The following is a 26,312-nucleotide window of genomic DNA, read 5'->3' on the forward strand; positions in this document are numbered from 1 at the left end:
ACCCAACCAGATCAATAAAACAACTGAATCCATGGTTTGATAGAAAACATTTGTTCTTCAGTAGTAAATTAAAATGAACTGAAAACATTACAGTAGATTATTAGAATATATTAAGGGGGAAAAGGCTTGAGTGAGATTGTCACTATTCTGAGCAGACAGGACCTGCCCATCTCTCCGATAAGAACCCTGCACTAAGCGCTTTCAAACCATTGTAAAAGACAGACACTATTGGAAGTCGTCATTCTGAAGTTTCTACTAAAGCCTCTGAAGTGCAGTGCTTTAACTTAACAATCACTTTTCCACAGTTTGATGGTCTTGTCGTTCTCCAGGGCTGCAGAGGCAATGATGTTCTCTGTAGGGTGACAAGCTGTCGAGATCACTACATCTAAGGACAAAAATACATCATACTTATGTTAACAAAATCAAAGAGGCTGCCGTGTGTTTGAGTCTGGGAGGTGTAGCAAATGTCATATACCTGTGTGCCCTTGCAGTTTCTGAACAATTTCTTTGGTCTGCAAGTTCCAGATATACACCATGTTGTCTTCAGAGCCTGAGACGATCCACTGAATGAGAGCAAGACGGATTCAGGTTATTCAAAAACTGGTCTAAACTATATACCTATGTATTAAAACAAATACTTCCACAAAGTCATACTGAACCTACCTTTCCTCCAGTCACAGAAAAATTGGCAAACACACAATACTTTTCATTCTTATGTCCAGTATATGTCTTGAGACACTAAAAAAAAAAAAAAAGTAAATTAAAAGCTACAGTAGTTCAGTTAAAGTATGAACATTACCTACACACATTAACTTAACTTGATATTTCATTATGTTTATGTACAGCTAATTATAAATACTTTAACATAACCCTATAAAGAAAAAAATAAACTTTTACATTAAAAAACACTTTATTTTTATACAGTTTTTACAAAGGAGGACACCCCTAAAATGAGGTTTTGTCAGATTTATTTTCACTTCTGAGCACAAATTCGTTCCCCAAAGTATGGTTAAGTATGTACACACATTTTTTGAATATATTAGTGACAACATCTAACAAACTTTCATTGTTGGTGTTCGTACTAGCATAACCAACATGTCACAAATATGAGTTGATGCATATATAATTCATACTATTAATTGTAATGCATTAAGAAAAATATCTTGATAAATATTATTAGCAGTCAACATTTGTGGTAGTTCACTGACATACCTTTCCCTTGCTGTAGTCCCAGAGCTTTAACGTACTGTGAGGGAAAAAAAGAAAGCGCATCATTTCATTGTCTGCAGTTTTTCCAAAATTAATATTGTCTCAGAAACTGCACTGAATGGAAAAAATAATAAATCACTAGGGGGATGAGTTCACTTACTTGTCCAGTGTCGCAGCTAGAATGTACTTTCCATTTGGAGAAAACTTCACAAATGAGACAGGAGGGTTATCATCATCTGGAAATAAAACAGATCAGTTCACCATCAACACACTCTCCTAATTTGCATTTAAATAGGCTATATGTATCCAAATTATGCAGCACACACCATCCTGCCATCTGGCACCACAACAAAACTCAAGATTTAAGGCTAAAAGCCCAACTATGATAAGAAAACTTGATATCATGCTCTCCAGCTTCTCTAGTACATACAATAAAGAGAAAACAGTCACATACCTATAAGAGTTTTCAGACATTGTCCTGATGCAGTGTCCCACAATCGGCTGAAATACAGTCCATAGCATTAAGAAAAGGCAAATAATGTAATCATATCAGTCTTAAAAAGTATCATGAGTGTGAATGGAGGCTGACTTAAAGGTGCTGCAAGTAAATGTTTAGTAATAAAATACCAAAAAAATGTCTCTTCTAACTGACAGATTTCACTGAAATAAATATCCAATCACAGAATGCGCTATGCCACTCTATCTTTTATGTTTTTGGGTTTGTCAACATTCAGCTAGCAAAAAGCTGAAATGGCTTACAGCACTTTTAATAGATGGCACTACTCAACTTACCATAAACCATCATAGCTACTGGATACTATAAGAGATCCGTCTCTGTTGAAGTGAACCTGGAAACATTACATTAAACCGACATCAACAAAATCTGCATGTAGACTAACAAAAATATTTTTTAGTAATTGATGTTTACCGCTGAGACGGGGTCCGAGTGAGCGGGCAGGGTCTTCAGACACTTCCCAGTTTTGACATCCCAAATCCGTACGCTCTCATCAAACTGTCAACATGAACCACATAGCTTGATCCCTAAATAACTTATGAGTACAAACACGGTCTCATATTTATTTTTATTCATTTAAAAAATAATAAATCTGTTTGTTTGCTTACAGATCCAGAAACAACAAGGTTCGACTGTGAGTTAAAGTTACAACAGAAGATGTAGTTGCTATGGCCTTTCAGTGTCTTCAGACATTTTCCCTTCAAAAGCATGACAGAGAATTAGGGTTTAATTTTTGAAACTGATATGGATGACATCTACAACATCAGATAAAATTATCTGACAAGTTTTACCGAACTCATATCCCAGATCTTCAGTGATTTGTCATCTGATGCAGACACCAAAAGATTTGAATCTGAAGACCAGGCCACATCTGATATTCCCTGCAATTACAACATGGCTTGTAAATGACATCACAGTATGATTAATTGCTGGAACAAGAAGATTCTTAAGACTTTCTATACAACAGCATCTCTTTAATACATCTAGAATACATTTACAGATTGAGTCTTTAAAGGGTAAATTCACCCAAAAATAAAATTCTGTCATCATTTACGTGATGTCTTGCCAAACCCATAAATAATTTATCTTCAAAACAAAAATAGTCATATTTTTTTATTTAAAAAAAATTATGTGCACATAAAATCCATTCCACTAAAACCTTTACACTTTAAAAAGTTCATAAAGACACTGTAACAGTAATTAATAGAAAATAAACAATTGCTTTATATGATATTTATTTTTGAGTGTTATTTACATAGAAAAATTGATCAATAAACATAGGACTCCTCAGCTAGGGTCCATGGCAGCTCAACTCTATTATCTTCCTTTACAATGTCTTTATGACCTTTTTAAGCATGAAAGTTGGTGAAATGCATTTTCAATGGAGGGACAGAAATGTCTCAGGTTTCATTAAAAATGTCTTAGTTTGTGTTTTTGTCTTATAGGTTTGAAGCAAATTAATGACAGAGCTTTCATTTTCCTGTAAATTGACCCTTTAAAGGAATACTTCACCCAAAAATTTAAATGTTGTTAAAGGGTTAGTTCAGCCAAAAATGAAAATAATGTCATTAATGACTCACCCTCATGTCGTTCCAAACCCGTAAGACCTCCGTTCATCTTCGGAACACAGTTTAACGATATTTTAGATTTAGTCCGAGAGCTTTCTGTCCCTCCATTGAAAATGTATGTATGGTATACTGTCCACGTCCAGAAAGGTAATAAAAACATCTTCAAAGTAGTCCATGTGACATCAGAGGGTCCGTTAGAATTTGTTGAAGCAGCGAATATACATTTTGCTCCAAATGCTTTATTCAGCATTTTCTTCTCTTCCGGGTCTGTTGTGAGCGCGTTCACAACACTGCAGTGACGCCGCTGACGTACAACGCTGCTGACGTGTTATCTTTGTTATTGGGCGCACCAGAGAACACGTCAGCAGCATCGTACGTCAACAGTCACAGCAGTCGCGTTCAATAATAAAGTCATAATTTTTGTTATTTTTGGAGCAAAATGTATTTTCGATGCTTCAATAAATTCTAACGGACCCTCTGATGTCACATGGACTACTTTGAAGATGTTTTTTATTACCTTTCTGGACGTGGACAGTATACGGTACATACATTTTCAGTGGAGGGACAGAAAGCTCTCGGACTAAATCTAAAATATCTTAAACTGTGTTCCGAAGACGGACGGAGGTCTTACTGGTTTGGAACAACATGAGGGTGAGTCATTAATGACATTATTTTCATTTTTGGGTGAACTAACGCTTTAAGTACATTTTCAGCAAATGTTGATTTTTGGGTGAACTATTCCTTCAACTTGGATTAAAACTCACAAGTTTATGTCATGCAAGACTCTTCTCTAATTTTCCATCAAAAGCTCCCCATATTTTGATGAGCTTGTCTGCCGCTGAAAACGAGATTGTCATTTCAAAATCTTCAGACATTGGTTTGCTTTCTGTAGATTAAAATTGAACATTATAAAAAAGCACTACTTACATGAACTGGCCAACCATTCACCACTAGGGCTAAATTTGACTGAGGATATAGCTTTTGTGTGACCTGCGAGGGTGAACTTCAAGGAGTAGTTTGGCTTCACAGGAGCAGATTCAGAAAGACGTAATCCACATCAACAGAGGAACACCTTAACTTCTGAATGAAGCTCTGCATTTAAAAAGGCAAAGTTACCAAATGCTAGGCTTTCTACCTTGGAGGATGATATTGATGCTGAATGTGTCTTATGTGTTTCTGTCTCTGGCTTCTTCTCCTCTGATGCCATCACTGCACCTTATGTGGGTCAAATACAGGGGCTCTTAAAAAGAGAAGATCATTATATTGTTAAACAGATTGAAAAGATGTACAGAATTTAAACAAATGGAGTGTTACAAAATGCACATGGCCTAAAAGAAAAGTCTCGCTAGAATGACAAGGCAGCCAAGGCCGTTACTTCCTCTTACGAGGTCAAATGTTTATCCAGAACTTTGAATGGTGTCGCGTATATTTTGACAGTCAGACACATATAAATCAGTTACAACAGTAAACATGTTTGTAGTTGCCGCCTTGTCACACACACACGCCTGTCACACACTTAGCAAGGCTAACAAAAGACCCAGTACCTGCATTCAGCTCAGGTTTCCATATCACATAAGCGACGAAACACGAACAAACGAGTAGAAACTTACTGGTGGGTTCTGAAGCTAACTTTTGGTTTCAAATGGTTCGCTGCAAACGACTGTGTTTACAAACTGCGCTTCGGGGCACCTGCTGAGCCAAATAGAAATTACACGCGCGTCACCGCGCATGTGCAGTGCGTGACAACTTCAGATTGTTATGATGTTATGATAAATTTAATATAACATACATTAGAATATTCTCTAAAATACTTATTCCTAATATTGATCAATCAGTTATAATAAAGTACACACATATATATATAATTATTTTCACCGGTGTTGCAAGATAAAACAAGTGCAGCACGTTGCCTTTATCGACTGAATTTATTAGATATTACATTAACAACGTGAGTATTTTATTAGATAACATATTAATAAAATAATACTAAAACCTACCTAGGCCTATATCTAAAGACTATCTATCTATCTATCTATCTATCTATCTATCTATCTATCTATCTATCTATCTATCTATCTATCTATCTCTATCTATCTATCCATCCATCTATCTATTGCCTCATTTTGACCTGCATTGACCTGCTGACTGTATATGGTAAACATGTCACTTATTTGTAATAAACAAAAACAACAACAACATTGTATACCGGACATGAGAACGTGAAAGACTGAGCGGTGAAGAGAACGACAGTTATTCATTTACACAACAACAACCACAATACCGTGCGACGCAGCGCGCATGCGCCCAACAACACTACCCAACCAGTGTCGACCCCAGCCATCTATTATGCTTCTTCGCAATAAAAGCTACCCGAAAATCTGCAAGGAAAACGCTACCGGAGCCGCTTGGAGTGAAAGTAATAAAGTACAACATGCATATTTACGTTTAGCGCATTCCGATCGAAGTTTATATTCAGTTTAGGTGATGTATATTGGTCTTTTGGGGGAAAATACAGCTGAATGTGGCTAGCAGGATCTCCTCTGACAGAGTGGAGCTGATGAGCGGCGCTTTGCAACAATTTAACAAAACCTTCTTTCACGCGCAGCAGTTTCGATCCGTGGACGCAGAGCTTGCTATAATTGTTTGCTCTGTTTTTTTCTCGTTGTATCAAGCGGAAAACCCGGGCTGGAGGATGCATTGTGGGATGATTTCAAATTAGCCCGCTGAGTAGCTAGCTGACTGAACGGCATGCACACACAATGGTTGTGTTAAAGACATGGTGGGGCTCGATCCTCGGCATTCCTCACTCGATGCCCTGTCTCTCCCGTGCCCGCCATCTTTTCAAGAACTTATATACACACGCCTGATCCACTTACTTTAACGCGCGATTGCAAAAGCGTTTCCAGTCAAATTTACAGTTCGAGAGCTCCGTTTAAAGGCGCGCAGGGGCGCAATTTGCTAGCTGATGTTTTGGTTTAATTCCGACTAAACCTGCAATTTTTCGTGGCCTCTCATAGGCAAGCGAATTTTTGTTCGCTTTGTTGGTTTTTAAAACTATTGAAAGTAGTTCGAATAAAACGCACAAGTTCACAGAATTTTTCTGCTTTTTCCAGGTTTGTTTTTTAGTCATTCATTTGTGTGAAACCCCAATATTTTAGTTCTGACTTTTAACTAATTTAAGTTACCGATGAAGATGCATGTAACTGGAAAATGTACAATAAATAACCTAAAAATTATTTACAATTATTTTCAGTGTGTGAGTGATTATAAATAATAATGAATACAACTACTGTTTTTAACAACATGCACGTGAACTTCCATCATGATAGTGGTCTAGTTTTCAATTATATTACAATGTATATTATAGCAATATATTGCAAAATAATATAGCAGTATAATGTGTGGCTCTGTTAATTGATATGATTCTGAAGTTACATTTTGATTAATGTTATGTATGTGTATGTATATATATAGACATACACACACACTTTCTAAATTTTTTCATGTGTATTTAATAAGATATTTCTCTACGTTTATTGGCAGCGTGCTGACACTCAGGTCCTGAGATGGGATGTGTGTGTCGAGGTGGGACTAAGGAGCAGCAAGAGGATCATTGTAACTGAGCTAAGAGACATACAAACGTCATTCAAGCAACTTCTTCCCCTTAACTGAGCAGTATGTCGGTAGTCACAACCCCTGCCCAGGTGCCTCCACCTATTGTGAACCCTCCCCCTCCTGAGGTCACGAACTCCAGTAAGCCTGGCCGAAAGACCAACCAGCTACAATATATGCAGAATGTGGTTGTGAAGACTCTATGGAAGCATCAGTTTGCGTGGCCCTTTTACACACCTGTGGATGCCATCAAATTGAATCTGCCAGTGAGTAAATGGTTTTTGGCTTCATTTCATAAATATACACTCCATAGATTTCATGTAATAAATGTACACACTATCGGTTTGGAATAATTGCAATTTTTAATTTTTTTATTATTATTATTTTTAATGAAGACAAAGTATGCTTGTATTTGATCAAATACAGTAAAACGGTAATATTGTGAAATATTATTGCAATTTGAAATAACTGTTATCTTTTTTAATGTATTTTAAAATGTATTTATTCCTGTTACGGCAAAGCAGAATTTTCAGCTGCCATTACTCCAGTCTTCAGTGTCACATGGTCATTCAGAAATAATTCCAATATGATGATTTTCTGCTCAAGAAACATTTATTATTATTACCAACATTGAAAACAGTTGTGCTTAATATTTTTGTGGAAACTGCAATATACTAACATTAAAAAAATTGGGGTAAGTTTAAAAAAACAACAAAAAAATCAGTATTTTTTTTCAGAAAGGACACATTAATTGGTCTAAAGTGAGAGTAAACACATTTATAATGTTACAAAATATTGATATTTCAAATAAATGCTGTTCTTTTGAACTTTCTATGCATTAAATAATCCTGAAAAAAATGTATCACAGTTTCCACAAAATGATCAGCTTTGTCATCACAGGAGTAAATTACATTTTAAAACAGAAAACAGTTATTTTAAGTTGTAATAATATTTCACAATATTGTTGTTTTTGTCTTGAAGGTGGCTTGTGTAATTTCTGTGCCTCTAGTGTTACCAAATGGAATTGCAAAAATATTGGCCGTTTTTAAAAGGGTCCCCGTCTGCTATTGGCTGGGCAAGTAAATAGTCCTGTCCCAAATTCATACAGCTAATTGAGTGTTTTTGAGTCCCAACCTTTTTATTGTTGTTGTATTGGGATTATTAAAATAATAATAATAATAGTAATGTGTACAGTGCAATTTCTGGGAAATAAAATTTAAATGTGACCCTGGACCGCAAAACCAGTCATAAATTTAGATTTATCGGACATATGAAAGCTGAATAAATACGCTTTCCATTGATGTATGGTTGGTTAGGACAGGACAATATTTGGCCGAGATACAACTATTGTATGAAAATCTGGAATCTGAAGGTGCAAAAAAAATCTAAATATTGAGAAAATCACCTTTAAAGTTGTCCAAATGAAGTTCTTAGCAAGGAATATTACTAATCAGAAATTAAGTTTTGATATATTTTCGGTAGGAAATTTACAAAATATCTTCATGGAACATGATCTTTACTTTAATATCCTAACAGTTTTTGACAATGTATTTTTGGCTATTGCTACAATATACCCCAGAAACTTGAGACTGATTTTGTGGTCCAGGGTAACAAATGGCATGCTAATAGATTTAGTATTTGAACACAAAAAAAAAAAATTATACATCAACCATAAATGTTTGTTTTCTTCCACCTAGTGCATTACAGCTTGTCTATTTTATTATCATTGTCATACAGGACTACCATAAAATTATCAAGAATCCAATGGACATGGGAACCATAAAGAAGCGACTTGAGAATAATTACTATTGGACTGCTGGAGAATGCATGCAGGATTTTAACACTATGTTCACAAACTGTTATATCTATAACAAGGTAGATTTAAGCTCTTAATATTTACTTCTTTTTGTTTTAACCAATTTGTTTTATAATGTGTGATTTAAATGAAATTCCCTTGAAATATTGTCCTAGCCCACAGATGACATTGTTCTCATGGCTCAAGCCTTGGAAAAGGTTTTCCTCCAAAAGGTAGCTCAGATGCCCCAGGAGGAGGTGGAACTTTTACCCCCACCACCGAAGGGTAAAGCACGGAAACCTGGAGCCCCCCCTGCTTCAGGTAACTGACTGGATGTCACCATTAATAAACCTTTGGAGTTACCAGTGATGTGCTGCCTGAAGGAGAGGTTCCAGCTGACCTTGTCATTATCACATCCAAACAGAAAACCAACAGTCAATAGCACTGACTACTGGTTCACCATCCTCGTCATGTCCGAGCTCCCCTCCTCAGCTGGCTCAGACTCCTGTAATAGCTGCGACTCCAGTCTCGACCATCACCTCCAATGTCCAAGCTGTGCCCCCTGCCACGTCCATGATCCCAACTGCACAGCCTGTTGTCAAAGTAAGACCAGCTCAAATTATGTGGAAGCGGCACATCTTTGTTTATCCTTTTCATTGTTTCTGTCATAGCAGAGTACATTTTGAGGTCATCTGTAGCCAAGAGGGGGGAAAAAATGGTTTTGGGGATGGATCAATATGACTATTTATTTTTAAATATTTATCTATAAATGATAAGAAATTACAGTTTTAATATCTATCTATCTATCTATCTATCTATTTATATAAAATGTTTTTCTTTACATTATTACACAAACAGAGATATAAAAAACATATTAGTTTTTTTTTTTATAAATATAACACATTTTTGCATTATTATATATAGCAACTGACTATTTTTATTTATTTATTCATTAAATATTTATGCAATTTTTTTTTTTTTTTTCATTTGTTATTATTAATATTTTTTTCTTTTCCTTCCATTTTTTTAGCTGTAATTATTTTTAGGAGCTAGGCTTTAAACGGAATGAATTTAGAGAATTTAGATGCGACTTCTTTGAGAGGTCTTTAGTTTTCTGACAGCATGCTGTGCTTTAGTGTGTTTATAGTTTAAAAGTAGCTTGTCAGCTCACTAAAACCTCTTCTGAGATGTCACATCTCTAAATTGATCACCTAAAGCACCTCCGTTTCAGCCATCAAAACAGCTTTTGTAACAGATCCACTGCCTTCGGCAATATATTTCACATCGCCTACTGTGAGCAATGTTCCCATTAATATGCATAATCTGTTTTTTTGTGAGGACTATGAAAGTTTGTACAATAAAATGATTTGTAGACTGTTTGTTTGTTCAATATCTGTCTTTTATTCTCTGTAAATATCTAAAAAAAAAAAAAAAACATGTCTGATGGGTTTCTGATTAATTTGACCCTTAACCGGACCACTTATAAAAGGCTTTCTTAAGTGTACCCCACTGATCGTCTGTTTGTTTTTTGTTTTTTTTTCTGTTGTGTTCTAACACACATGCCGATCTAATTTTCCTCAGAAGAAAGGGGTGAAGCGGAAAGCAGACACTACCACACCCACAACCTGCGCGATCACTGCCAGCAGAAGTGAGTCGCCCACTGCGATGTTGGAGTCCAAACACAGTAAAGTCATTTCCAGACGAGAGAGCACAGGTCGACCCATCAAACCTCCAAAAAAGGACCTGGAAGATGGGGATGTCCAACAACAAGGCAACAAGAAAAACAAGCTCAATGATCATCTCAAATACTGTGACACTATCCTTAAAGAGATGCTTTCCAAGAAGCATGCGGCCTACGCCTGGCCCTTCTACAAGCCTGTAGATGCAGAGGCCCTCGAGCTGCATGATTATCATGAAATCATCAAGCAACCAATGGACCTCAGCACTGTCAAAGTATGGCACACAATTTCACCTTGTGAAGAAAGATGTTAAGTATATAATAATAAATGTTCATATGAATCTAATACATTTATTTTACAAAAAAAAAGAAAATTTTATATATATATATATATATATATATATATATATATATATATATATATATATATATATATATATATATTCAGAATGATTACATTAATAATAAACTATAACACTATATTTAAATAACAACAATATAACATTTTTTGTATATAAAACTAGTACAAATTACACTTCTAGTGATATAATTTTATATTTATATAATAAACTTTTCTGTGAATTATTTCTGCAGACAATAGTATATATTATATTATTTGAATTGTTACATATAGTATATATATATATTATACATACATATATATATATATATATATATATATATATATACTTACATATATATATATATATATATATATATATATATATATATATATATATACATACATATATATATATATATATATATATATATATATATATATATATATATATACATATATATGTGTGTAGTACAATTTTAAAAACAAATAATTTGATTTATATAAACTTGCTAAATTATTAGTTATATAATAAAAAATGTATTTTATTTATAAACACAAGTGCATATATATATATATATATATATATATATGTATATATATATATGTATATGTATATGTATATATATATGTATGTATATGTGTCTGCATATGTATGTGTTTGTGTGTGTATATATGGGGAAATAAGGTAAATTGGGGCACTTTAATTGAGAGGACTGAGGGAAAACAAATGTCCCAATTAACCTTAATTCATCATACATATATATATTTGTATGTGTGTGTGTGTGTATATTTATTTATTTTACCTTATTATAGCTAAACTGTGTCTCATCCAATGTCTTTTTTCTTTTTCAGAAAAAGATGGACAATCGAGAATACCAAGATGCCCAAAGTTTCGCAGCAGATATTCGGTTAATGTTCTCAAATTGTTACAAATACAACCCACCCGATCACGAGGTCGTTGCCATGGCAAGAAAACTCCAGGTGCAATGCTTGACAATGAGCCATCGTGCCTTATCATGAGCTTTCAGATCTCACCAATCATATTTGTCCATGTCCTGCAGGATGTGTTTGAGATGAAATTCGCCAAGATGCCCGATGAACCTGCAGAGCCGTCCTCGCCCAGTGCGGTATCAGCCACGGCAGTGGTGAGCAAGAGCACCGGCAGCAGCGAGAGCAGCGCCGACTCTTCCAGCTCCAGCTCCGACTCGGAGGAGGAACGGGCCACTCGGCTGGCTGAGCTGCAGGAACAGGTGAGTGACAAACAGGTGGGTGTCACCACTTGAGGACCAAGATCCAAACCAAGGGTGGAGAGACAGACAGAGGCCACATCCACTCCCCTTCACATTCACCACCACCACCACCACTTCCTCAATCTGACTGCTTGTGTCAGAGTCATTTGGACTTTTTTTGTTTTTCCTTAATGTCTCTTGTTTTTGTAATTTTTTTGGAAATGAGTGCCCATTTTCACCCTGGACTGAACGTTTAACCCTCTACCGCCTCTGCAGTTTGTGTTGGCATCTTGGTATACATTGGCTTGCATGCTGTCAAACTTCAGATGACAATTTTTAGTCTCTCAGTGTCAAACATATTGGTGTCAATTGTAGTAACTCTGCTGTAATCATCACAGTCTGTTGTTAAAATACATTTTTGAGAATGACTATTTTGTCCGTTGATTTCACTTTGGCTTTTTTACCAGCAATTCGCTGTGGAGCACCCCAATGGTAACAGGGCGGGGACAAAAAACGGGTGTGCCAAACATTTTCAGGTGAATGATATTTTTACTTCCCGGTCCCCCACCCCACTAACTCCTTCATTTTCGTAGCTGCTGCTTTTGTGAGCGGTAGAGGGTTAAGGTGGTGCTTTATGGGGTGTATTTGAGCTGGGCATCTCCCTCAAGTCAGCTTGCTTTGTCACTCAGCTAGTCTTTCGGCTCTGTTTCCCTCTTTTGCTCTGTGAATGACATTGATTGGCATGTTTGACAGTGACAATCCAAATTCTTTGCCGGGACGTGGTCTCCAGTGCTTCCAAATGTTTATGATTTTTCAGTCTGTAAATGAGGTTGCAATGAAATCAATTAGAAGTAGAATGGATTTTTAAAAATAAGATGGGGACCTGATTCTGTTAATTGGTTGTTGATTGGATAGAGGCAGATTTGAATGTGAGCTTGCAGTTGATTGTAAGAAAGTGGACGACGTGATAGGACAGGACACCAGAAAGAAGTCTGAAACATACCCAGATGAATCATTCAGATCGATAGTTTGCATTTGGAAATAATGGTGAATGAGGGCTGGGTGATATGGCCAAAAATTTATCACAATATTTTTTTCCCATATCATACAAAATCGATATTTATCACAGTATTCAGGGATGCTTTCCACATGTTTGTTAGACTTTGAGAATGAATATATGCATAACTTCTTTGCTCACAAATAAACTCAAATAGAATTTAGGGCCCCATGAAATAAATTTGATTTTCCCCTAAATTCTGTTTTATGTTTTATTTTTTCTGGATTCTGTGTTTTATGATTTAATACAAATGTATCATCAAAAATTGTGACTTAATGAAATTACTTAGTAAAACTTAAAAATGTAATCAAATTAAAATATAACAATTTACAAAAAAGCATTTCATTTTTATTTTTTGTCAAATAAGATTCTGCACAACAACTGTAGATTGATGAAAAAATTTATTTGTATGAAATATTCTTATTTTTATTTTTATTATTTTTAAAAGTACATTTTAGTATACAATAATGTATTTCTGTCATAAATTCTTCAAGTTGAACCAAATTTTTTTTGTCATGAAGATCTTTAAATTATTATTATTATTTAAATTTTTTTATGAAACCGTGAAAAGCTTGTGAAGTGACTCTCAGAACAGCTCTGGAAATTACATTTATGTGTTCATGTCCTCATATATTGATATGGCAAACACTAAAAAGATTTATTAGCCACATACACTATGGTGAATTTTCATTTCATTTACTTTAAACTGCTTACATGTGGGTTTTTCAGAAATACTGGACTACTAAATGGAGAACGATATTGTCTTTGTAGAATTGTTTGATTAATGTGCTGGAACTTTAAAGTAGTTACAAATCTTTATGACCGTTTTGTTTGCAAAGAATTCAGAAGTTAACAGAATTATGCGAGGCTTGGTGTTTCAAAATAAGAGTCCTCTTTTCTGGGGAGTGTATTTCCATGAAAATGAGAGATATGTAGGGGACAAATGTCATTCATTATCCTTTAAACTCTTCCCTTCATCACCAATCCCATCATCTGTCCCCGCACAGCCAAGATCCTAGTCTTTTACGTTAGCATCGATGCAGCATGCCCCATCCCCCTGCTTGCTAACCATTCCCTCCACCTTCCTCCTCAGCTGAAGGCTGTTCATGAACAGCTAGCCGCTCTGTCACAGGGTCCTGTGAGCAAACCAAAGAAAAAGAAAGAGAAGAAAGAAAAAGAGAAGAAGAAAAAAGACAAAGAAAAGGACAAAGACAAAAACAAGGCCAAGGTGGAAGATGACAAAAAGGCCAAGCCCTCACAACCGAATAAGCAAACTCCGCAGAAGAAGACCTCTGCGCGGAAACCCAACAGCACATCCACCACGAGGTTAGATTGTTTTCTACAGTTGGGATGTTTATAACTAACTGTATGATACATTTGTGATCCCATTTAGTGGTTATGGATTTGGTAATATCTTGAATGGCAAGAGATAGTGTATATAATGCTTATGTACCTATATGTTATGATACCTAAGTAACTAGCCATTCATTGTAATATCAGGCCATATTATACATTCTGTATTTTATTATAGAGGTTTTAGGCAATGGGATGTGCAAAAATGCATTTTATTTTACATAATATTTATTCAGAATCCCTCTAAAATATCTGAAATCTATGGAAGCCTGTTTCCACCTCAGATTAAAAGGGTAACTTGTCATTTCTCATAATTGGGACTTAACACTACCATTCAAGTTTTTTTCTTCTTCTTCTTTTTGAAGGAAGGTTCTTATGATTACACAAGGCTGCATTTATTTGATCAAAAATACATTTAAAAATACTAATATTTTGAAATACTATCGTAATTTAAAATAACTTTTATATTTTAAAATGAAATTAATTCCTGTGATGGCAAAGCTAAATTTTCATTACTCCAGTCTTCACATGATCCTTCAGAAATCTTTCTAATATACTGATTTCCTGCTATATATAAAAAAAAAACTTTCTGATTATTTTCCATGTTAAAGACAGTTGTGCTCTTAATATTTTGTGGAAACTGGTAGTTTTCTCAACATTATTTAATGAATAGAAAGTTAAAAAGAATAGCATTTATTTGAAATGGATATTTTTTATTTAATGATATGTTATTTAATTTTACTTTTGGTCAATTTAATGCATCTTTACTATACAAAAATAACTTCTTTCTTAAAAAAAAAAAAAAAAAAAAAAAAAAAAATCTTACAGATTCAAAGCTTTTGAATGGTAGTGTGTATCTCTTGCCATAACTTTATCTTTAAAAAACAAAAAAAAAAACTAGAAAACAAGGCAAACACTTGCCAGTATGCCAAGCAGGCAGAATTATTTACCGAAAATATCTGCTCATTATTTGGCCTGCCTTGTGTATATGTTGATCAATGCCAGTTTTAAGTTATAATAATCCGATATGACATCAGTGTAAGTCAAAGCAATGCAATAACACACAATGTACCATTTATTGGTAGTAGTGGTGATGTAAGCTAACTGTACCGTCATTATCTCAAGCCCAACATGCCAGTTCAGTTTTATGCTTAGAGTTAAGGTTACAAAGCCTTCGTGCAAACTACACCTCCAATCCACAGGCAACCGAAAAAGGGGGGCAAACCTGGCTCTGCAAACTACGAGTCTGACGAGGAGGAGTCTCTTCCCATGTCTTATGATGAGAAACGACAGCTCAGCCTGGATATCAACCGTCTGCCGGGTGAGAAACTGGGCCGCGTGGTCCACATCATCCAGTCGCGTGAGCCCTCGCTGCGAGACTCCAACCCAGACGAGATCGAGATCGACTTTGAAACGCTCAAGCCTTCCACGTTGCGTGAGCTCGAACGATACGTCAAGTCGTGTTTACAGAAAAAGCAACGCAAACCTTTACGTGAGTGCTTTTCTTTTCCTTCTCTGCAGATGTTGTGGTGGTGCTAGTCTAATTTCAGTATTTCATAGACAAGCAACTCTCTTTTCTTGCCTGGTCCGTCTGCTCTAAAAGCTGAAATGGGCTGTGCTATTTCCTCCTTTGAGCTGGGAGCACTCACCTTCTCCAATGTGTGTTGCATGACTTTTGGTGGATTATCTTATTTGTGCTTTCCCTGGTATTAATACCTTCAAGTGAAGCTTCAAGGGTTTAAAGAGTACATCAGTATAAAATAGAGAACATTTAATTAGACCATGAATTTCCAAATTGTACACAGTGTACATGTAATTAATGTGCACACTGCGCTATTCATTCTTCATAAAGGAATATTCCTGGTTCATTACGAGTTAAGCTCATTGGAAAGCATTTTTGGCCTAATGTTGATTACCACAAAAAGCAATTTCCACTTGCCTCTCCTTTTCCAAAAAATACAAATTAAAGGGTCAGTTCATAAATGTTAAATACACATTGTTGTTTCAGTGGCGTGCAACAGTGCCCGCACACCTTGGTTCCAGAAGTATTTTTGGTACATATTTACCAAAGTTTATGATACATATTGAATTAAACCCTAATTTTGAGAAAAAAAATTGACATTCAACCTATTTTTCGAATTTCCTGAAAACGTCCCAGCACAACATCCGACGGGTTTTCCCAGATCGCATCACATATGTAACAATGATCTAAAAGCAGGCACATTTATTAACTGAATATATGGCATTGGTGGATCAACAGTACTAATTTTATGTTGTTTAAAGTTAGAAAATTAAATTTGACTTAAAGGGATAGTTCACCCAAAAATCAAAATTATGTCATTAATGACTCACCCTCATGTCGTTCCAAACCCGTGAGACCTCCGTTCATCTTCGGAACACAGTATAAGATATTTTAGATTTAGTCCGAGAGCTTTCTGTCCCTCCATTGAGAATGTATGTACGGTATACTGTCCACGTCCAGAAAGGTAATAAAAACATCTTCAAAGTAGTCCATGTGACATCAGAGAATTTTAGTTAGAAAAAAGTTAGAATTTTTTGAAGCATCGAAAATACATTTTGGTCCAAAAATATCAAAAACTACGACTTTATTCAGCATTGACTTCTCTCCCGGGTCTGTTATTAGCGCGTTCACAGCACATCCGGTTCGCGAACGAATCACTCGATGTAACCGGATCTTCTTGAACCAGTTCACAAAATCGAACTGAATCGTTTGAAACGGTTCGCGTCAACAATAAGCATTAATCCACAAATGACTTAAGCTGTTAACTTTTTTTAACATGGCTGACACTCCCTCTGAGTTCAAATAAATCAATATCCCGGAGTAATTCATTTACTCAAAACAGTACACTGACTGAACCGAGCCAGATAACGAACGAAACATTGACTCGTTCTCGAGTCAAGAACAGTTTCTGTCGGACGCGTCCGGTTCGAGAACCGAGGAGCTGATGATACTGCGCATGCGTGAAGCAGACTGACACACAGCGCGCCTGAACTGAACTGGTTCTTTTGATGATTGATTCTGAACTGATTCTGTGCTAATGTTATGAGCGCAGGTAAACCAAGGGCTTGAATCAAGGGCAATCATCGCCAATGAAGTCATTACGTCGAGCTCAAAAGAACTGGTGAACCGTTTTCGGCAACCGGTTTATTGAATCAAACTGTCTGAAAGAACCGGTTCACGGAAAAGAACAGAACTTCCCATCACTACCGGTGATCCGAAAACCGATGCAACCGGTTCTTGACTCGAGAACGAGTCAATGTTTCGTTCGTTATCTGGCTCGGTCATCAGTTCAGTCTGTTTGAGTAAATGAATTACTCCGGGATATTGATTTATTTGAACTCAGAGGGAGTGTCAGCCATGTTAAAAAAGTTAACAGCTTAAGTCATTTGTGGATTAATGCTTATTGTTGACGCGAACCGTTTCAAACGATTCTGTTCGATTTGGTTAACTGGTTCAAGAAGATCCGGTTACATCGAGTGATTCGTTCGCGAACCGGATGTGCTGTGAACGCGCTCATAACAGACCCGGGAGAGAAGTCAATGCTGAATAAAGTCGTAGTTTTTGATATTTTTGGACCAAAATGTATTTTCGATGCTTCAAAAAATTCTAACGGACCCTCTGATGTCAGATGGACTACTTTGAAGATGTTTTTATTACCTTTCTGGACGTGGACAGTATACCGTACATACATTCTCAATGGAGGGACTGAAAGCTCTCGGACTAAATCTAAAATATCTTATACTGTGTTCCGAAGATGAACGGAGGTCTCAAGGATTTGGAACGACATGAGGGTGAGTCATTAATGACATAATTTTGATTTTTGGGTGAACTATCCCTTTAAGTGTAAGTCAATACAATGCAATAACATTACAGACTGAAGCATTGTGAATGATATGATCAAATTAAAAACAGTGGGAAAATTAGCTTCCATACCTTTGAGAAGCTTGAGAGAATAAGAACATTGACTCTGTTGCTTTCTTTGTAATGGATGGAAGCTAAAGTGCTTTTTTGACTTTAACGCAGTTCTCTAATTGGTGAAGATTACGTTGCAGAATCATGGGTAATGTAGTTTTTCCCAAGAATTCCACCATTAAATATTATTACTAAAAACTAACAAGTTGAAATAATGCTGGCTGATGGCTTCAACAAAAGCATATGCCATCCTTATAGTTCTCTATAGTTCTTTTTAAAGGTTTATCATTTATCGTTAAAAATCGGTTCTTCAATGGGTGAAAATATAGAAAGTAAACAATGTGTTAGCATGGTTTTAGTATAAAGAAATGGCTTACTAACCTTTTTCTGTTTAAAGTTATATTACATTTCAAAAAGTTATATTTAATTAGTTATATTTAAATTATTAAACAATGATAAAAATAAGCCTCAAATAAACTATAAAAATGAGCACTTTCCTCATATTCTGTTAAAACTGTTGTATTATTTATGTAATTGTTTTATAAAATAATCCTATTTCTTTTAAATACTGCAAAAATGTCCACGTTCACTTCCATTGTTGGTGCCTAAATGTACCCTTGATTTTGAGGGACGAGGCTAAATTGTTTTTTAAGATGATAAACAAATGCTGCAATTTGGGCTCAACTTGCACTGAACCCGTTAGATTCCTTTAACATAAATTTGTCGTCATGGAGTTAAAAACCAGTGTAGTAGAGTGCTTTTTGCTGCTTGTTGCCACGGCGGTGGGCTACGAGGGCAACCCGTTACTCACCGGTCACCGCTGTGTGTCTCCTGCAGCGGGCACTGGGAAAAAGAGTGCCAAGTCTAAAGAGGAACTGGTTCAGGAAAAGAAGAAAGAGTTAGAAAAGAGGCTACAGGACGTGAGCGGACAACTGAACAACAACAAGAAACCACCTAAAAAAGGTACCTGTGTGGTAATGTGCAGATGTAAGCAGACAGGTGACCAAACTGGGTTAGCTAGATCTAGGAGGGTAGGATAAGAAAGCAGAGATAAGGATAGGCTTTTTGCTTCACTAATTTGACTAACTTGATCGAAGGGCCTTTGTCAGACCTTCATATGTAATGCTACTCACACAATGGAAAGGGTTTGCAGGGCTCAACAACAAGGATGGACCGCTGGCTTCAGTTTTGGACCAATTGATGGGACTCTCTTGCCATGTTGGGTCAGCCCTATATATATATATATATAATTTTTTTTTTCTTCTTTAAAAATTTGCTAGCAAATTCTGCTTGTCAACTTTAACATGTTAGCTAGATTAAAGGGTTAGTTCACCCAAAAATGAAAATTAGGCTGCGTTTTACTCACCCCAGAGGCATCCTAGGTGTATATGACTAAATTCTTTCAGATGAATCCAGTCAGAGTTATATTAAAAATTGTCTTTGATCTTTCAAGCTGTTTCATGGCACTTAACAGGTGTTGCATTCCTTCAGTCCAAAAGACCTGAAATAAAAAATATCAAAAGACCATTTAAAAAAAAGTGTCTCACATGGCTCCGGTGAGTGAAAAAAGGCCTCCTGTAGCAAATCGATGCATTTTTGTAAGAAAAATATCCTTATTCAAAACGTAATAATCACTTAAATTTAGCTTGTGCTCACTGTTGTAAACTAATCAGTTCCGGGGGAATAACATATGAGGTCAGCTTTGCTTCTTTGGGATGGCACAATCAAGCGACGTTCACTTGCAGAGTGACTGCAAGCTTCTAGAGGGCACATAAGTCTGAAGTAATGAATTTAGGTAAAGGGGTGCAGAGCCAGTGGTGGTTTTGTAGGAAAACATTAATGCCTTGAATATTATGTGAGCAGCTATTGGTAGCCAGTGCAAATTGATAGAAGTGTGACGTGCATTCTTTTTGGTTCATTAATAATTAATCTTGCTGCCGCATTCTGTATTAATTGTAAAGATTTGATAGAACTGGCTGGAAGACCTGCCAAGAGAGCATTGCAATAGTCCAGCCTGGACAGAACAAGAGCTTGAACAAGGAGTTGTGCAGCATGTTCCAAAAGAAAGGGCCTGATCTTCCTGATGTTAAATAAAGCAAATCTGCAGGACTGGACAGTTTTAGCAATGTAGTCTGAGAAAGTTAGCTGATCACTCCAAGGTTAACTCCAAGGTTTCTGGCTGTTTTTAAAGGACTTATGGTTGATGTGCCTAACTGGATGGTGAAATTGTGATGAAACGATGGGTTTGCTGGAACCACAAGCAGTTCTGTCTTGGCAAGGTTGAGTTGAAGGTGATGGTCCTTCATCCAGCAAGAAATCTCTGTTAGACAAGCTGAGATGCAAGCAGCTACCGTCGGATCATCAGGATGGAATGAGAGGTAGAGTTGAGTGTCATCAGCATAGCAGTGGTATGAAAAAACATGTTTCTGAATGACAGAGCCTAATGATGCCATGTAGACAGAGAAGAAAAGTGGTCCAAGAACCGAGCCCTGAGGCACCCCAGTAGTTAGATGTTGCGACTTGGACACCTCACCTCTCCAAGATAGTTTGAAGGACCTGTCTGATAGGTAAGACTCAAACCACTGGAGTGCGGTCCCTGAGATGCCCTTTGCCAGTTGGGTTGACAGGAGGATCTGGTGATTAACAGTGTCAAAAGCAGCAGACAGATCAAGCAAGATAAGTATTGAAGATTTGGATTCCGCTCTTGCCAGTCTTAGGGCTTCAACAACTGAGAGCAAGGCAGTCTCAGTTGAATGTCCACTTCTGAAGCCAGATTGGTTGCTGTCAAGGAGGTTGTTCTGTGTGAGAAAGGCAGAGACTTGGTTGAACACAGCTCGTTCAAGTGTTTTTGCAATGAAAGGAAGAATGGAAACTGGTCTGTAGTTCTCTAAAAGAGTTGGGTTGAGGGTGGGTTTCTTAAGTAGTGGAGTTATACGAGCCTGTCTAAATGTTGAGGGAAAAACACCAGTCTGGAGGGATATGTTAATGATGTGAGTGAGTGCAGGTACAACTGCAGGAGAAATGGCATGAAGGAGGTGAGATGGAATAGGATCAAGCGGACAAGTAGTGGGAGGATTAGAAAAAGGATGAGTTTGGAGACTTCTGCCTCAGAGAGTGAAGAGAAGGATGTGAATGATTGTATGTTTGCTGGTAAGATGTGCTTGACGAATTGTGGTGTGGAAAATTGTGCACTGATGTTTTTAATTTTATTAATGAAAAATGTGGCAAAGTCATCAGCTATTAGAGTTGATGCAGGAGGGGGAGGAGGAGGACAAAGAAGCGAGGAAAAAGCATGCGAGAGTTAGACGAATTGTTAATTTTGTTATGGTAGTATGTCCTTTTAGCAGTGGAGACATTAGCAGAGAAGGAAGAGAGGAGGGACTGATACACATTAAGGTCAGTAGTATTTTTGGATTTGCACCACACCCTTTCAGCAGCTCTAAGCTTAAAACGATGTTCGCATAGAACATCAGATAACCAAGGGGCAGAAGGGGTGGTACGGGCTGGCCTGGAAGACAAGGGGCAAACAGTGTCTAAACAAGATGTAAGAGTGGAACAGAACGTATCAGTAGCACTGTTAGTATCAAAAGATGCTAACAGTTTAAGGGAAGGAAGCGAAGATGAAACCATAGCAGATAGCTGGGAGGGTGAGAGTGAGCGTAGGTTACGTCGAAAGATGACATGTGGAGGGATACTTGTTGTGTCAAGAACCATGTTGAGGTTAAGAGAGAGGAGGAAGTGATCCGAGGTGTGCAGTGGAGTAACCAGTACATGATCAATGGAGCAGTGTCGTGTGTAAATAAGGTCCAGTTGGTTGCCTGATTTGTGAGTAGCAGTAGTTGACACTCTACTGAGACACTCTACTGAGATAGCTGAGATCAAAAGAGGCAAGCAGAGTATAGAAGTCTGCAGATAGAGGGTTATCTAGGTGGATGTTGAAGTCTCCAAGCATAACTAGGGGAGTACCATCCTCAGGAAAGGTTGAGAACAGCACATCTAATTCATCCAAAAAGTGACCTAGTGGTTCTGGGGGTCGATAGACAACTACAAAATGGATTTTAAGAGGATAGGTAACAGTAACTGAAGGAGATTCAAAGGAGCTGTTGATACCCAAAAATGGTAAAGGATTGAATTTCCAATCATTAGAGATAAGCAGACCAGTACCTCCACCTCTTCCAGTCAAACAGGGGGAGTGGGAAAATGAGAAATTATTGGAGAGTGCTGCAGGTGTAGCAGTGTCCTCTGGCTTGATCTAGGTCTCTGTCAGGGCCATAAGATTTAGCTTTGAAAGACTAATAATAGAAGTAAGGAAATCGGCTTTGTTTACAGCAGACTGGCAATTCCAGAGACCAATAGAAAAAGAAAGTAGTGTATTAGCAGACATGGGCAAAGTGTGCAGGTTGTTAGGATTGCGCTGCCTACAGTGTGTGATGTGTGGTTTGCGAGTGGTAGTGATAGTAGGTATCTGGAAACACATAGTAAGAATTGGTTATAAAAACTGAAACAGAAGTGAAACAAGTAGTAGGAAAAATGATTAATCAAAACAATACTTATATCCCTTGCCGGTGTCCCTGCCTGTTGGAGTCGCACGGTAGAGTCGATGGTCTTTACACTCTTCGGTCTTCACATGAGGAGGGCTAAACAGGAGGGCTGCCACGACCGCTGCCGCGGTATACTAACCTTTTTTATACCCGTCAGACAAAACGGAAATTTAATTCAACTTTACTGTTTATCACAACAAAAGTCTAAGCAAGAGCACGACACTGACAACGTATGCGATAGAGTACGAGACCAAACGCAGCACGTCTCAACACAGTAAACAAACAAGCGTTTCCTAGCAATGACAACTGCGCTAAACACTGAGACAAGAAATAAATACACTTACAATCTGCTTTTAACTTCTGCTGATTTAACTGCTTCTCTCAAAGAGTATTTCTTTACACTGTCTTTTGCTAGCGCTTGAACACACTTTAGTGTTCATCACAACAAAAGTCTAAGCAAGCGCACGACACTGACAAGGTATGCGATAGAGTACGAGACCAAATTATTATTTCACGTCTTTTGGACTTAAGCAATGCTGACTGAAATGATAGAGCTTGTAAGATCAAAGACAATTTTTAATATAACTCCGGCTGGATTCGTCTGAAAGAAGAAAGTCATATACACCTAGGATGCCTTGGGGGTGAGTAAAACACAGCCTAATTTTCATTTTTGGGTGAACTAACCCTTTAAATCTCTTGTTTACATTTGAATAATATTTAATGGTCTATGACTTCTAATAGTCTTGGTTGATTCAGTAATAATGTATTTAAATTACAAAACTAAAATGTTTATGAATTTATAGTTGTCTTGGAGTTACTGTATGGTTATAATAACTGTCTATATGATGTTTTTTATAAGTTTGCGGTCAGTAATTTATTTGATTTTTTTTTGTTGTTGTTGTTGATGTTGTTAATACTTTTATTCAGACACAATGCATTAGCTAAATGTTCCAAATTAAAAGATTAAAAGATGTTAAAGGGATAGTTCACCACAAAATGTAAATTCTGTCATTAATTACTCACCCTCATGTTTTTCCAAACTGTAAGACATTTGTTCATCTTCGGAACATAAATTAAGATATTTTTGATGAAATCTGAGAGCTCTCTGACCCTGCATAAACAGCAACACAACTGCAATGTTCACAGTCCCAGAAACGTAGCAAGGACATCAGTAAAACAGTCCATGTGACATCAGTGGCTCAACTTCAGTTTTACGAAGCTACGAGAATACTTTTCAGTGTTGTTTACATTCAGGAAAAAACATGCACATGCTGAAACAACGCTGATTACGTTCTGGGGAAAGCGCGCATATGCGTCATGGTACTCTCCAAAATGGCAGGAAACAGTTACTCGGAGAGAAGAATTGTTCAATGAATTATTTTTGTTTTCTTTGTGCACAAAAAGTATTCTCGTAGCTTCGTGAAATTGAAGTTTTGCCACTGATGTCACATGGACTGTTTTACCGATGTCCTTGCTATGTTTCTGAGACCTGGGAACATTGCAGTTGCGTTGCTGTCTATGCAGGGTCAGGGAGCTCTCAGATTTCACAAAAAACTTCTTAATTTATGTTCCAAAGATGAACGAAATAATTAATGACACAATTTTCATTTTGTGGTGAACCATCCCTTTAACTGCTCATCAAAATATTCTGTTAAGAAAAAAAAAAAGTGTTTTCCACGGAAATATTAAGCAGCACCGCTGTTTTCAGAATTGATAATAATAAGAAATGTTTCTGAAGGATCACGTGACACTGAAGACTGGGGTAATGACTGCTGAAATTTAAGCTTTGCTATCACAGGAGTAAAATATATTTTGGAATATGTTAAAATATACCTTTTTAAATTGCAGTAAAAGTTCTCTATTACTGTTTTTACCATATTTTTGATCACATAAATGCAGCCTTGGTGAGCACTGGAGACTTCTTTCATAAAGATTAAAAAATCTTTCTGACTGTAAATTTTGTAACAGTGGTGTATATTAGGTATTTTGTACTAATTAAAAAAATGAAATTAGAATTTCAAAGTTCTACATGTAAATATTAAATTATACATTTTTTATATTTATTTTAATAATGTCAAGGTTTTTTTGTGTAGGGGCCAGTAAAAGTATTGACATAAGAATTATAAATCTGAACTACTGGTAGAAAAAAAAAATCCTTGCTGTTGAGCCCTGCGTTGAACAAGTCATAAAATTTGGTTAAAACTGCTAGAGAGGCTAATAACTGATAATAGTGGTTGTTTATGTGCTGTAACTAACTGACTTCACTTGATATCAGCTGCTTTGGTGGGCACGTAATATATTCTGTCCTTTCAACATCAGTTCTTTGCTTTCTTTGTGCATGTCTCTGCTTAATCGTAATACACAGCTGCAGGTGTGGGTAAAGCCCTTTAATATAACAATATAGGGACAAAGGTCTTAACGCAAATGATTTGCATAAAATATGTACATTCAGTGTTCGTTTTCCTCACGGATATTGAACCTTGCGATCTCTTCCCTGTTCCCAGCAGAGAAGGCGGGGTCAGCGCAGGGGGGCGGCCCATCTCGGCTGAGTGGCAGCAGCAGTTCTTCAGATTCGGGCAGCAGCAGCTCCAGCGGCTCCAGCTCCGAGAGCAGTGACTCAGACTGAACTCCAATCGGCGCGCGTCACATACTTCAACCTCCTCTATTTTCTAACGAGTAGTGTGTGTTGTCATGATAGTATCTCTCTGAAGGCCCGTTTTATAAAGAACTAGACGCATTGCAGATGGCAGAGGATATTTTAAAATAGTTTGTAGGATGCTCTTGGCTCAGACAAAGAGGAGAGTTGGAATAGTTCAAGCAATTTTAAGGTTCTCGCTGGCCCTCAAAGGGAAACGCCTGGTATCACCAGAGGAAAAAAAGACAAAAAAAAGATATTTTTTTGAAAATACGTCAGTTGTGGAGGTGAAACGGTTGTCTGTGTCCAGTGTTTTTTCCTTCTTCTTTTTTAGGTTGCTGCTCATTAGATCCATACTGAAAACATGCATTAGTGGAAAAACTGACAAATGCCTGGCTGCATTTTACTGATCGAGTAGCTACACAAAGTCTGAAGGAACAAACTATGAATTATCGGCTCTCACTCTGGTGTGGTTCTGTCATGTTGGCATGACTTTTCAGCTCATTCCAAATTTCTTTTGCTGACTATGATAGTACTTGTCATTGTTACCATTTTTTAAGAGTATCTATTTTTTTTTTAATCCAAAAAGGCACAAAGTTATATGTTTTTAAACAGAAATGTTTTCAGTTGACCAGTTTAAATGTAAGAAATTTGGCTCAGCATAACTCACTAGTACTCTAGACCACATCTGGAAACTGTCAGTATCATTATTAAACCGTTTTCAGAGGCTTCGCAATCTGATCATTTCTGGCTATTTCAACACTGTAAATTTTCTCTTCCGGTTCTGTCAGCTCAGTATTTGATGTAGAATTATGTCTAAATTTTTGTTTGTCCGTTTTTAATC

At 36.8% G+C, this 26,312-nt stretch overlaps 2 protein-coding genes across 14 annotated transcripts; one reads left to right on the forward strand and one right to left on the reverse strand.

The window, feature by feature from the left end:
- Positions 1-34: 34 nt before the first annotated feature.
- LOC109098293 (WD repeat-containing protein 5) lies at positions 35-6,297 on the reverse strand. Its single transcript, XM_042724786.1, is given in 14 exon segments — positions 35-385; positions 476-563; positions 664-738; positions 1,213-1,246; positions 1,370-1,445; positions 1,664-1,710; positions 2,002-2,057; positions 2,138-2,221; positions 2,332-2,421; positions 2,515-2,604; positions 4,056-4,129; positions 4,219-4,327; positions 4,427-4,531; positions 6,168-6,297. Coding segments are annotated over 13 exon segments (996 nt in total). The 5' UTR covers positions 4,499-4,531; positions 6,168-6,297; the 3' UTR covers positions 35-284.
- brd3b (bromodomain containing 3b) lies at positions 5,554-26,196 on the forward strand. 13 transcript variants are annotated; one of them, XM_042724773.1, is made up of 13 exons: positions 5,554-5,707; positions 6,835-7,169; positions 8,641-8,778; positions 8,875-9,019; positions 9,123-9,301; positions 10,280-10,651; positions 11,572-11,700; positions 11,781-11,969; positions 12,416-12,484; positions 14,099-14,331; positions 15,561-15,850; positions 19,130-19,255; positions 25,338-26,196. In XM_042724773.1, exons 2-13 carry the CDS (start codon positions 6,969-6,971, stop codon positions 25,457-25,459), a joined length of 2,193 nt encoding a protein of 730 aa, XP_042580707.1. In that variant the 5' UTR covers positions 5,554-5,707; positions 6,835-6,968; the 3' UTR covers positions 25,460-26,196. The 13 variants fall into 13 exon arrangements, with proteins under 13 accessions (XP_042580707.1, XP_042580711.1, XP_042580710.1 ...); XM_042724777.1 differs by having other exon boundaries at positions 25,341-26,196; XM_042724776.1 differs by having other exon boundaries at positions 10,283-10,651.
- The last annotated feature ends 116 nt before the right edge of the window (positions 26,197-26,312 follow it).

This window comes from Cyprinus carpio, chromosome B5, assembly GCF_018340385.1.
Source record: "Cyprinus carpio isolate SPL01 chromosome B5, ASM1834038v1, whole genome shotgun sequence".
Classification (NCBI taxonomy): domain Eukaryota; kingdom Metazoa; phylum Chordata; class Actinopteri; order Cypriniformes; family Cyprinidae; genus Cyprinus; species Cyprinus carpio.